The sequence below is a fragment of the Protomyctophum bolini genome (assembly GCF_963924005.1).
Source record: "Protomyctophum bolini genome assembly, chromosome: 8".
In the NCBI taxonomy this organism is placed as follows: Eukaryota; Metazoa; Chordata; class Actinopteri; order Myctophiformes; family Myctophidae; genus Protomyctophum; species Protomyctophum bolini.
In genome coordinates, this window is record NC_137869.1 from 49,890,657 (window position 1) to 49,905,005 (window position 14,349).

At 44.8% G+C, this 14,349-nt stretch overlaps 1 protein-coding gene across 4 annotated transcripts in view; it reads right to left on the reverse strand.

Moving 5' to 3' along the window:
• ptprfa (protein tyrosine phosphatase receptor type Fa) overlaps positions 1-14,349 on the reverse strand; it is a 209,143-nt gene that overhangs the window by 90,026 nt on the left and 104,768 nt on the right. For all 4 annotated transcript variants that reach the window (XR_013964505.1, XM_080770213.1, XM_080770211.1 and 1 more), the window contains exons 7-12: positions 7,486-7,758; positions 6,783-6,931; positions 4,951-5,274; positions 2,953-3,070; positions 1,691-1,827; positions 118-262 (exon numbers count right to left, since the gene is read on the reverse strand). Coding sequence is in view for 3 of the 4 variants with exons in the window: in XM_080770213.1 (XP_080626339.1) it covers positions 118-262; positions 1,691-1,827; positions 2,953-3,070; positions 4,951-5,274; positions 6,783-6,931; positions 7,486-7,758 (1,146 nt within the window). In the remaining variant the exon portion in view is untranslated. The remainder of the gene's footprint in view (positions 1-117; positions 263-1,690; positions 1,828-2,952; positions 3,071-4,950; positions 5,275-6,782; positions 6,932-7,485; positions 7,759-14,349) is intronic.

Consider the following 14,349-nt stretch of genomic DNA (forward strand, 5'->3'; position numbering starts at 1 on the left):
CGGCGCTATGAGCTTGTAGATCTGCAATTTTTCAATAGCTAATTAACATAATGCTTTAAAACACCAAAAGGGGTTTATCCCGCCCCAAAATGGGTTAAAGGACCTATTTGCACTTACTGGACGGGGCGGTCCTGGCCTCCACAGGCTGGCTGAACACTCCCAAGCCTATGTGGGAGCGCGCGGCCAGGGAGAACACATACGCCGTGTCTGGCTGGAGGTCCTCCACTGCATAGGAACCAGCCGGATCCAACGTGGCACGGTGCTTCAGAGAGGGAGAGAGAGAGAGAGAGAGAGAGAGAGAGAGAGAGGGGGGGGGGGGGGGGGGGGGATTTGATTTTCAAGACCTCTTTGTTCAATCTTTTTCCAGTACATGATAAACATGACAGTCAGATTATTATATAGCCTATAAAATATTAAAGATTTTTTAAAAGTGTATTTTTTTTTCTTTTTCTTTTTAGGAAAATAAATTGCGACATACTAGCGTCATGTCCAAGGGGTGTACTATTTTTGTCCAAAAGAGCCCTCTTACGGGATTTCAGCCCCATGGCTCACTCTCTGCACGTCCCTGATCAATATCGTTCATTGTCCTACAGTAAACACAACAGACCAAACCCTTTTTCATATCATCTGAAAGGATGTGCCACTGCTTGTGTTGTTAAAATGTTTCCAAAAGAATATACATATTCTACATTCTTCAAATGTTTTCAAGATGAACACATTCACTGCGATTGACGAGTACATGCTCGTCAATACAAACCCAACCGTTCACTGCCATTGACGAGTGTACTCGTCATTTAAGTTTTTATTTATTTAATTGATTAAGTCAGATCGCACTTGTATGCAATGTATATGAATGCCTCGCGGTCGCTATGGCGATCGATAAAACCGGAACTGAACTGGAAGTAAAAGGTCTGCCTCTATCCACCTCCATTAGTTAACTTTTTTTTTTTTAATTATTTTATCTCTGATTATTACATGTGTATGCAAATATCAGCCCATAATATCCGGAGGATTGTGTTGAGCTTTTATTTTTTTACGCTTGCGTTATAGCGGCCCTCATGAGCAGACCGGGAGCAGACCTGTCGTTGATCCATGCGACAATGTCTGTCATCTGCATTCATTGATTAAGTTAGATCACGGTCTGCCGGACGTGTCGGGCCAGAACATCCGTCGGACATACTACCCCAGAATATGTTATTTTAGTATGTAAACAGATTTGTAAAGCGTCAACGTCATTTCCTTGCAGGGCGGTAGTGGCACCATAATTAGTTACCACTACATCTGTTAACCCATTTAGACCTGAGGACGATTCTACAAATGTCTTCTAAATCACGACAGTTTTCTGAAAACCCCCTATGTGCTCAACCATTTTCATGTCAAGGACCCCCAGAATTATCTGTATTTCACCGCCGACCCCCATCTGAAAAGTGTGTTGTTCCAGGAACCCCCCAGAAGCACAGATTTGAGTTAACGTTCGCTCCAAAATAATACTGTATATTCAAAGATTTGCGTCACATTTTCACGATTTTTCAAAAATAGCAGATCTACAAGCTCATAGCTCATAGCTGTAGATCTGCTATTTTTCAATAGCTAAGTAGAACATAATGCTTCAAACACCAAAAGGGGTTAAACCACTCAACCGGCTAGGTGTGGGTTCAGACCGGGAATGTTCCTTATATATGCTACGCACCTTGTCATCTGGGTTACTCGCCTCCCAGTACACCAGCTCCAGCTTTGTGACTGGATCCGGGGCCGGCCAATCCCATGACAGCATGATGCGCGTGTCCAGCTCTGCCTCCGCCTCTAAACCCGACAGCTGAGCTGGAACTGAGAGAGAGAGAGAGAGAGAGAGAGAGAGAGAGAGAGAGAGAGAGAGAGAGAGAGAGAGAGAGAGAGAGAGAGAGATATTAAGTGGCCTGTGTCCTTACAAGTAGGCTAAGTGCAGGTCCCTCGTCACACTTTGGTGTAATGTGCTGTAGTGATGTTTTGGTGTTCTATGCACTCTCATCCTTTGAGCTTTGTAATACCAGCTGGATATGTTTGTTTCTGTATATTTTTTTCTTTAAATAGGCCATTTGTTTTGGAAAATGACCATATCGTGCTTCTTCCAAACAGCGTTTTACAAGACATATCGGGATATGTGTCGGGATATGTGACTCCTGGCCATTTACTTGGGTCATTTCCAAAACATAGTTAACAAGTTGTAATTTCTCATTGTACCATCAGACCGGTCTGCGGCAGTAATACGTAATATGTACCTGTAATATGTTCAAAATATAGACAAACAAATTCAGTCAGGATGTAGCTCTTCAGCTCTTCAATTTAGGTGCTCGTAAAGTCTCTGTCAAAATCAAGGGTCACTCATTTGGGCAGCAAATTAAATGTGAAACGTGTCTATTGAGCAAACCAGCAAGACGCCTGAGGGCGAGAAGCGACCTCGCCCTAAACGTGTGCACATCTCCGTCCAAGGGCGACACTTTGAGATCCACTGCACAGGTATCGTAGCAGAGTGTTTCCAGTGAGCCAGCCCAACATGGACAATATTTGCACCCTGACTCAGTTGGACCAGAATGGAACAGCTAGATCCTCCATTATTACTATCATTGGCAACACCTGCGAAAGAGGTAAGGCCCGATTTATCTACAAAAAATGGCTGCTGTGCAATGTTTTCTCCGAAATGCTGCAACCTATTCTATTAAGTTGGACAGCGACATTGGCAGGGGTTCCCACAGCTACCCCTCAACACAGCGTCACTGTCTGCAGTGCAGGCAGAAGAGCAGAAGCTCAATGTTTTAACCATATTACTAAATATACAATAACTAAACATAAATCTCACTTGAATTGGACGCAATACTTTTCCCTTTTTTTAGGGCCTCCCCAGTCGGGGTCCCCGGGCTGCAGCCCACCCTAGCCCAATGGTCTGTCAGCCTCTGTCCACAACCTATACTATACCTCCTTGCTGGGTCTTGACCTGCAGCACATCAGACGGGGGTCCGTCTCCCATGGTGGTGAAGGCCAGGACCCTCAGACTGTACGTGATGTCAGTGGTCAGTCCGGAGATAGTGGTCACCTGCAGGGGGGGGATGACCAAGTGCTCAAGGTCAAGGACAAGGTATGCATGCCCGTCATGCAGTCCAAAATCACTCGGCCACAAGTGAAAGTATAGCGCAGTCCAAATCTGTAGGCCTACTTGAGTTGTAAGTACCGGAGTACTTAGTCCCTCACCCCCAGGGCTTTATGCTAGTGTATTTTCTGTTGTTTCTGTTATATTTTGGGGAAAGCCTGACAGTACGTTTTAACAGCGGGCGACAGCCAGACGGATTTTCCGGAAGTGCATTATTATGTCAACGGGACCCGGCAACTACTGGCGATAGAGGCGATAGCAGGCGAACAGGCTGTGACGACCCGAAATGGTCCCTGAGCCATCTGCCGTGACACCTGTCACTCACCCCTAGGAACCGCCTATTCTAAAATGTCCCGTTGATTGCGACCCTTCTACAACGGACGATCCCCGCATATCCTGATCTGGCTCTGTTGGCTCAGCTGTCACGCACGGATCAGCGGTATTTCCCCATATTATTTCCAAGAGCTTATTACTTGCGCAAGCAGAGCGCTCAAGTAATAGTTTCGCCCGGCTCGTATGCACCGTCCCAGCCAACCCGCCACTTTTGATGCGTATGCAAATTAAACAGCAAAGTTGTGCCTGATTTGCTGGGACCAGATTACATACATGACCAATTACACTATGGCATTGGGTCCTTTAATCCACATATTTCTTACGTCATCATTGAGAGCTAGTTATACATATACACACCATGTAATCTGGTCCCAGCAAATCAGGCACAATTTGCTGGGACACTGCAGTGATCCAACTATTGTAACTTCAACGGGGAAGAGAGAGAGAGAGAGAGAGAGAGAGAGAGAGTTGCGTTAAGGCCTATTCATAGTCTGGATTTTCGGTGGTGAGGTGACCACCGGAGCTGAAATAACGTTGAGCGGTGGTGAGTAAAAACAGAGAGAAGGGCTGGAGCGGTGGCGGTGGTTTGCTCTTCACCGAGGCTCGTGACGTCATGTTGTAGTTCGGTGGTCACCCCACCACCGAAAATCCAGACTATGTATGAGCCTTTAGAGAGAGAGAGAGAGATAGAGAGAGAGAGAGAGAGAGAGAGGAGGAGGAGGAGGAGGAGGGGGGTCGCGTTAGCAACAAGCTAAGTTCATAGCATATCGGTACGTTCATTCTATAAGGCTAGATCCGCTACCGTTTGGGGGCTTCTGAGCCCCCAAACGGTAGTGGATCTACCCTTTATGGAACAAACGTATTCGTTGCATAAAGCGTAGATCTTCGAGCTCACAGCACGGTCTCATGTCACAAACAGAAACAGCTCTCACTTGCTTGGTTTTGTGTCATTTTCCTCCCTCCGCAGTTACACTGCTGCTCTGTGCTCTCGTTAGTTTTATTGTCCGTGGCCATGAAAAGTGCTTATAGTGGCGTTCTCTCCCGAAGTTTGTTTGTTAGTTTGTTGCGTTGTGCGCGAGCACGAGCAACGTGACCACCGGCATCTGGACACTAGTGACAGCCAGCCAGTCAGCACAGCGAAGGTAACAGATAGGGCACTTGAAAAAAAACCCGGCTAATAAAAGAAGGACGGTTTTTATATACTTAATTCAACGCCACCCCCGGTAATTAATACGGGGACGGCTTTTTATTGAAGGAAGGAATGTATTTGAGGATTTACGGTAAGTACATTTAGGCCTGACGTCGAAATAAAAAATATGTCTTCTGAAATACCCATATGTTTCTATATCAGTGGTGCTCAATATTTCCTGTCAACGACCCACATTTTGCGCCACATTTTTAAAACACCAAAAGGGGTTACCGCACAAAATGGGTTAAGTACAGTATTCAGGGAAATAACACGCCTAGTTAATGTCCGCCACTGCATTGGTCACCTGACTGCTGTCCGTGTCGTGCGCGCGCCAGGCGCTGAGCGGCGCTGAGCCGTGCTCGGTACTGTAGTAGACGCGGTAGCCGCGGATCTCTCCGTTGGGCTCCTCCGGCGCCTCCCACTGGACCAGCACGGTACTGGAGCTGAGCATGCGTGCCTGGACGTGCAGGGGAGGGGAGGAGGGCGCCTGCTCGCCCGTGCGGGTGTCCACCGGAGCGCCGGGCGGGCCGCGGCCGATGTTGTTGACTGCCATGACGCGGAACTCGTAGCGCGAGAAGGGACTGAGGCCTCCGATGCTGTAGCGGGTGGTGGCCACGCCGTCCACTTCCTGGAAGGAAAGCTCAGGATGTAAAATGCACTTATGTAACTTAACCCATTCTGACCTGAGATCAGATTCTAAAAATGTCAGTTGTTCTTCGATTTTTCAAAAATAGCAGACCTACAAGCTCGTAGCGCGCCACTCGGTGGCGCGCTATGAGCTTGGAGATCTGCTATTTTTCAATGCACCAAAAGGGGTTCCCGCCCAAAATGGGTTAAATAGCACTTTATATAGACATAGCACTCTATAGGGTATACACGTATAGTTTCATTATATAGATATTCCACTGTTAGGTTCTTAAGTTTATACCAGGGGGGCAGTCAGACGGATATTTTGTGAAGCCACTAAGGAAATGAAAGTTCATATAATGGCCTGTTGTGGCGCTATCATTGGGCCCAAAAAAACCCATAGCCCCATAGAAGTCCATGTATTTGGGCCCAACTTCACCTAGACTGTATTACCTTAATAAACATGGTCATGAATACTTTTTGCTTCCAGTCACTAGTTTAAAGTCTCATTTCTAATGTCATAATATTCTTTTTGGAAAATGATGGTCCCATTTATAAAAAAAATGACCATGAAGTCGCGCATGTTCTGAGGGGCGTGGCTACCGTTACAGTCTATGAACGGGATCCCCCACCCACTCGACTCAAAATAAAAACCAACGAAGAAGAAGGGGGGAAGTCCCGCCTCGTTGTCTGGGCCAGCCAATGGGCCAGCTGGCCTGAGCTGGGCCAAAACGGATCTTGAAAGATGGCGACTTCCATTGCAAGGATTTACAGGCTTCATTTTACATTCATGTTAGACCCGCGGAACGCTTTGTCCATATTTTTTACAGTCTATGGTTTATACGCATGATGACTATTTTTATGTATTTGATGTATCACCATGTTTTTTGTTCATGCTTACTGTAACTCGAGTAACTAGAGTGTCTGCCACTTGCCTAAATTGTAAATGTAGGTAAAAGTATCAATTACTGCAATGTAGAACTACTCCGTTAAGTAAATAGTCCAGAATTCAAAATGTAGACCTACTTGAGTAAAAGTACAAAAGTATTGGCATTAAAATGCTCATTGTGCAGAATGTCCCATTTCAAGTTTTCAAATGTATACAAATCTTTTGAAATTGCAGATCGACAAGCTTACAATGCGTCACGATGCGACGCATTGTAAGCTTGTAAATATATTAGATTTGCCCAGGACCAATAGCAGATCTACAAGCTCACAACGTGTCACTTCGTGCCGTGTTGTGAGCTTGTAGATCGGCTATTGTCGCTAAACATCTGTTCTCTAATTCATGTAATTTCTTTGATTTTTCCTAAATGTATTCATACAATTATGGGGAAAATAATTATAATCATTTATTTTTTATTCTTGAAAAACGTAAAGGGACCCATGAAAATGTGTCCGCCGCGGCGACCCACAAGCGGGTCTCGCCCCAGTGATTGGGAACTAGTGATGAACAATATGACAGTGAATGACGTGACAATGTGACCTGGTGACGACAGTGGTATATACCTGGAAGCCATTGAGGACGGGGGGCGCGCTGGCGTGGTACTGGATGACGTAGTAGGACACGGGTTCCGTGTTCCCGGAGTCCCAGGTCAGCGTGACACTGGTGGCCGTGGTCTCGGTCACCGTCAGTGAGGTGGGGGGTTTGGGTAAGGCTGAGGGATGAAAACACATGCAGGACTAGGGGTCATCAACGCCATGCTGGCTTCGTGGCGGACATTTTTGTCAAAATGCCGTTCTATTCAGTGGAACGGAACAGTGGTTCTCAAACTTTCAAGGACCCTCCATAACTCTGAGAGTGTACAAAATGGATTTGGTTCCGTTTTGTACACTCGTACGGGACCATTTGGAACCCACTTAAGGACACTTTAGGACCCACTGGTGAAGCAAAGTGTTTCCAGTGAGCATGCACAATAGTGCAGCACCCTGAATCTGTTTCAACCAGAATGGAACAGAGCCTTCATTAGTTTCATCAGTAAAAATGTGGCGCAAATCTTTGAATATATATTCTTCCAGAGCGAACGTCAAATATTTGCTTCTGGAATCTGGGGGGTCCCTGGAAAAAACATATTTTCAGATGGGGGTCCTCGGCCAAATACAGATAATCTGCGGTTCCTTGACATGAAAAGGTGGAGCAGCACTGAAACATAGGTTTTTCAGAAAACTCCTTAAATGGGCTAATACAACACAGCCTCCCTCCTCCACCCACCTTTGACGGTGACCTGGGCGGTGGTGTCGATGACGCCCAGCGAGGAGATGGCCACGCACGTGTAGTTCCCCGACTGGCGCACGTCGGTCAGCTCCAGCACGTTGCGCCCCACCGGCATCTCCTCCTCCCGGGTGAGCTCGGCCCCAGCGCCGCTCACCCACTTCACGTACGGCATGGGCGCGCCCACCGCCACGCACGTGAGGTTGACGGCGCCGCCCGGCATCACCTCGTGGTCGGTGGGCGGGATGGAGAAGCGTGGGGGCACGCGGCGGACTGAGAGGAGGGGTATACGGAGGGGGGGGGGGGGGTGGACAGAGAGAATAAGGCGAGGGTGAGAATAAACACTCTCACCCTCTCACGCCAGAACGTTCTCATATTGAGAGGAGTAACAGCTGGGCTGTAACTAGTTATATTACTAATAATGTTGGGAGGTAGGGTATTAAGCAACTAGTCGACAAGTAAATCCACTAGTCGACGTTGTTGGTACTAGATACTAGTTTTTAAATGTACAAATATTTATTTCCAAAAAAAATTTTTTACATGACCACGAAGTTAAACAACTAGTCGACTAGTAAAAATGACTAGAAGTGAATGCCCTATTGGTGTAAAACAATGCTATGACTATAAAATAGCATCCCCCCGTGCAATTCTGAATTCTGATTGATCAAATGTGTCTTATTTATCCTTTTCTTCTGTCGTGTCTTTTTTTTCCTCTTTTCTTTAGTTTGTTTGTTTTCGTTTGTTTATTTGATAAAGACGTGTGTGGTATGTCCTATAGGCATCAGAAGTGTCAAATGAGGTGGGACTTTTAGATATTTGAGCTGTGGGGGCATCCAGGAATGAGCTGGTACCACAGCCTCCTGTTTTATGAGGCTGGAGGCTTTAATCTTTCAGCTTCAAAAACGGTCTTGACGTTTGATTTGGCGATTGATCTTCTCGGTTATTACCTCCAGAGGTGTACCGTTAATGACTCGCGCCCGTGGAGATTTATTTATTTTTTCCTCTTCATCTTCATTTTACGTGAGTGTATAGTGGAAAATCTATACAAATTGTGTTGTGAGATGGTGGATGAGCAATTTTCACTGTGTTTGGTAAACAAATAAAAAAAAAAGATTTGGAAAGCAGAAGCGGTTATGCATGTGTCTGCCAGTTTTATGAACTTGAGGTTTGGGTTTCCTCACATCTAGAGTTCGGGCACACCTGACTGATCCATGGAGATCTCTATGTCAGTCCTTGTCGCTTTTATGTCCATGTATGAAGATATCTGTTAGAGTTCTCGATCTGTGACAACAGACAACCGTCTGGTCAAAACTCGACTATTGTAACTCCCTCCTTACTGGCCTTCCAGCATGTGCACTTAAGCCTCTCCAACTGATCCAAAATGCCACAGCTCGCTTGGTCTTCAACCAGCCAAAATTTCCACATGTCTCCCACCTGCTCCGCTCCCTGCACTGGCTCCTGGTCGCTGCCCGCACAGAATACAAAACTCTGATGCTGGCATGCAAAGCAACCAAAGGTATGGCTCCCCCATATCTTGCAAGTATGATTGAACCCTACAAACCCTCCCGCGCACTCAGATAAGCCAACGCAGGGAAGCTGGAAGTACCCTCACTAAAAACGCCGGGACAACGTTCCACACGTCCCAAACTCTTCTCCCTTCTGGCTCCAAAACTGTGGAATGCACTTCCCATTGCAGTCAGAACTGCATCATCACTCCCAATCTTCCGCCGTAGTCTGAAAACCCACCTTTTCAGACTCCATCATGGCCCATAGCACTTACCCCACCCCCTTAGATAGCATTTCTGTAGACTTAGATAGCATTTGATACAGACTTATAGCATGTTGACAGCACTATAATTGCATTGTATATAGTCATAGCACGCCATAGTACATATGTATAGCATAGTAGTATATATGTATAGTTTCATTATATAGATATTCCACTGTTACTTTCTTAGCTTACGCATGTTTCATGATAAATGCTTTTATGTGATGTATTCCCATGCTTTTGTTCTTGCTTAATGTAAATCGCTCTGGATTAAGAGCGTCTGCTAAATGCCTAAATTGTAAATTGTTATCAGGACTCCATATATGGTTTTGTCTGACTCAGAGTGACATCACCGTGACGACTCTAGCACTGCAGCCAACATAAATGAGAGAACAATAATCTCACATATTAATTATTGAACGCTCTCGGGCTTCTCCAACGACCTCTTTCTAACCGGACTGGGGTTCTTTCTAACAGCTTTCAGAATGAATTTGTCCACCGCGTTCCTCTTGAGCGTCCTCCTCGTGTGCACTGGGATGCTTCATGGCGTGCGGGGCATGGAAGTTTCTTAGCAGTAACTAATCACAAACAAACCGTGTGTTCACATTCGTAAACGATTAATAGAACATTTGTAGCTATGGTTAAACATATTTTATAATGTTTTAGTAAGTTGTAAACTATTCTTGAATAAGCCATTTGTATAATTTGTAAATTATTACTAAATCATTCGTATCTAAAACCAAAAGGTTGTTCACATTTGTAAATAATTGCTAAGACATTTATAACTAAAGTTATAAGTATGGGCAACTATTCATGGATAATCCATTTGTATACATTTGTAAATTATTATATTAAATTATAACTAAAGTTATATCTATGTTATTTAGAAATATGAAATATTATTATGTATATTATTATTATTATTATTATTTATATACATTGGTGAATGATTATTAAATAATGTATAACATTGTTGACATTATTCGTGTTACATATTGTGTAGGAAATAATTCGTGAAGAATTGTTATCACATCGGTGTGTACTTTTTTTTGTGGTTTAAAGGAAATATCTTAAACATGTATCAATGCATGTTTAGATTCCTCCGCCATTCTCCGCCATTAGTGTGTGTGTGCGTGTGTGTGTCTGTGTGTGTCTGTGTGTCTGTGTGTGTGTGTGTGTGTGTGTGTGTGTGTGTGTGTGTGTGTGAATGAGTTTTTTTTTCTTCGTGTCTGTCTGTTTCTCTGCCCTAACTGTTGCATATACAGCACTGTGGCTGCTGCGTAAAGATGCGGTTGTATGTTGGTGTAGATAATTATGCTGCTCATTTTGTGCTCTTATTATCAGCCTACACAACAATGAACAATGAACCATTAATCAGTAACAGAATCATTCTGTTAGTAGCAGTTTCAGTTGTAATGCAGACAACACAAACTCAAAGACTGTGAGTAGGTCATTAGCATGCCAGAGAGAGAGAGAGAGAGAGAGAGAGAGAGAGAGAGAGAGAGAGAGAGCTGAGAGGGCGGGGGGGTCATCCTGATAAATAAACTAGTTTACATGTGTGTGCGGATGCGGCGAAAGCAGTGTGGCGTGCAGCCCACAGTGACCATGGTTGAACAAAGCGTCATGCCTGGGGGGGACAACAGGGACCATATATATTTCAGGACAAATGTCAAGCCTGGGGGGGACAACAGGAACCATATATGTCAGGATAAATGTCATGCCTTGGGGGGGACAACAACAGGGACCATATATTTCAGGACAAATGTCATGCCTTGTAGGGACAACAGGGACCATATATGTCAGGACAAAGCGTCATGCCTGGGGGGACAACAGGGACCATATATGTCAGGACAAAGCGTCATGCCTTGTAGGGACAACAGGGACCATATATGTCAGGACTAAAGTGTCATGCCTGGGGGGGACAACAGGGACCATATATGTCAGGACAAAGCGTCATTCCTGGGGGGGACAACAGGGACCATATATGTCAGGACAAAGAGTCATGCCTGGGGGGGACAACAGGGACCATATATGTCAGGACAAAGCGTCATGCCTGGGGGGGACAACAGGGACTATATATGCCTGGGGTGGGGGACATTTATCTGGAGATGTCACAGACATCTCCACATGCTGAACACTCTGAACGGCACACATGCTGAGCCGTATGAGCTGGTTTTCCCATAATGCCTGGCAGCTCTCCTTAATAGTAACGTTTCCTTTTTTGTGATATAAAAAGTGCTCCCACACCCTATTTCATTTTTTTTATTTTTTATATATATTTTTTATCCCACGATTTTGTAACCCATTTTTCACCCCTGTGCCAATCATCTACTGTGATCCTGGGCTCTACACACCCTCCGCCAACCTGGGGGGAGCAACGGACTTAACTCATGCTCCCTTCATGCCTGAGTGTCCAAGTTCCTCCTTTACACCTGACAGGGGGGAGTTTCCCTGGTTGGACGTAGCGCGTGGAAGGAACACGTTATTCCAACCAGTTCCTTTCCCCTCCATCAGGCGCCGCGGCTGGCCAGGGGGAGGCAGTTTAGAGACCAGGATTACCTATTTCAATTATACATACTTAACTATACTTTCTATGCTACTCAACTTCCTGCACTCGCATGAAAGACTGCATGAAAGCCTGTCGACTGCTGCAAACATTTGCTACTCACCAATACAAAGATGGTTTTGCAGAGTGGAAAGCCTACTTTTCATAGTCGATGCACTCTGAATTCCCTGCACACACATCTAAAATGACACCTTTTGGCCAGAAAATAAAATATTTCACCGGAAGGAAAAATCTGGTCAATGGGATCTATTGACAAGATCTGTAGAGTGGAGTAACTAAAACGTACTGTATTGTTTCTTCCCGTGATTTTTTCCTTCAACACAAAACCGCCTTTGTATTGGTGAGTAGCGAAATCGTTCTTTTTATTTTTGCAAATGTCGACAGGCTGTGCTGCATTTCATGCGAGTGCAGGAAGTCGAGAGTAACAGCCTTAAGGAGAAGTCCTTAAGGCTATATGGACCATATTCTACACAGTAGAGAGTAGCCTACAGTAATGTCATCTGAAATTAGCTGATATATAAATTCACCACATGTTGCAATCATTGTGAGCAATTTTTTCGCACTATCATACTATAATGTTGGGACTATATGAAAACTTCCAAGTCACAATTTGACAAACATAATGAGATGAGGGGGGTTTATTACGTTAAACGGAGACCTCAGCTGCAAGGCATTTGGTCTATGTAGTAAAAAGAAAACTGTGGAAAACCAAGGCATTCTGAAGAGTATCATCACAAACGTGATACAGTAGCAACAACAAGTGGTATAGTAGCATAGGGTGGTGGGGCTGGAGTGGTAGTAAGTTAGGGAATGGGGGGGGGGGGTTCTGAGAAAGAAATGGCCAGGCCGGGACGAGCCTAAGGCGCACAGCGAGGCAGCGCCGGCGCCACATGGCTCAAGTCTGCCAGGCCTTGGCAACATATAAGTGGCATCGTGTAAAATAAGTGCAAAAGCAAAACCAACCTTCCCGCTGATCTGAATGACGGCGACAGGTTTTTGGGGGATTTGGTATTTTATTGGAGGGGGGGGGGGGATGTTGATGGCAAAAACAATAAATAAATAAAGGTGAGGTGAAGTGAAAAACAAACGATAACAACAGCAACGACACAGAAAAAAAAAACGAGAGGGAGAAGACAGGGAGAAACGAGAGAGTAAAACAGGCAAATATATCCGCTTATCCGAAAATCGAAGCATCCAGACATAAACATCAGACTTGACAAGGCAGAGCAGAATAGATGCTCTCAGCATAGTTTCCCGTTGAAAACACGTAAAAGAAAAAAATAAGGAAAAGCCTTTGGAACACGTACATGCTTATTCCAATCCTATAGTAAACTGAAATATCTGGTTTAGCCTATAGCTGAACACTCAAAGCAGACAGTGGGTGTTTTCCAAGATGGCCATCATTTGATTCTGCATTCATTCTCTCTTCGGATCAACACTCAATTGAATACACTCGGCGGCGTCGCTGTACGCCTACTCTGTGAGTTTCACACACCTGTCCTGCATGCACACATTCTCACAGGACAGAATGTCCTCAAAATGGACATAATTAAATGCAATTATTGATGAAGTGATCAAACCGCTGAAAAATGAGGGTCATCTTGAGTGTTTGCTTTATGAAAAGCAGCATAATTCCAGTTTAAAGATTAGACGCAGGCGTGCAACCAGGTCTAAATCAGGCTGTGGTTACAACAAGCCCACCCAGCAGACACCGCACAGTAACATAACCCAGGGTGGTCATCAAAAGCAACAACAGACAAGTGAAAGCAAGTTGGTGAAGGAAGGAATTGTAAAGGATTTAGCGTTTTAGTGACATGACAGAAAACATGAGAGGCATCGCGAGGCGTTGTGGGGAGTCAAACTGTGCCAGGAGAAAAGGAACGCACACGTCACGCCTGCAGAGATGATGGGTTGAGAAAACAACTAAAAGAGGAGATACAGAGTGAATGGTGTCCTAGTTGGGTATTAACATTTATTCACACACTCCTAACGGGTTTGGATAGGGCCTGCGTTTTTCACTTCTCAAAGGCATATCTCAGCAGGGAGCGTCGTTTGACCTGCCACTTTGTCTTGATCTATACAGAGCCTTAGATATAGACAGAGTTACGCAAACTGCGTTCACTTCATGGGGCTTCAGTCCAATGGCTGCTCTCCTACATAGACTTCTATTGAGAATGGGGACAACCAACTGGACCGGAAGTAGGCAGAAATGCATTGGACCTTCGAGCGCTCGGTTTCTGCCCCCTCAATATCGTAACTCTTCTATTAGATGGCTCTGGATCTAGAGAGCACTACAGTGGACGTTGTTTTCTGGATGCACTGAAAAATCTGCCATTCATATTTTCCTATAGAGATTTACAAAGATATTTATAGGCTATCAATTATTTTAAGCCCAGAATCAAGCCACCCAGGATCCTGGAGAATCATAACCATAACACCTTTGATTCTGCGAAGAAATAAAAATGAAAACCACAAACAAAGGGTATTTATATTTATATTAAATGTAGTATATCATATAAAATTACTGTAA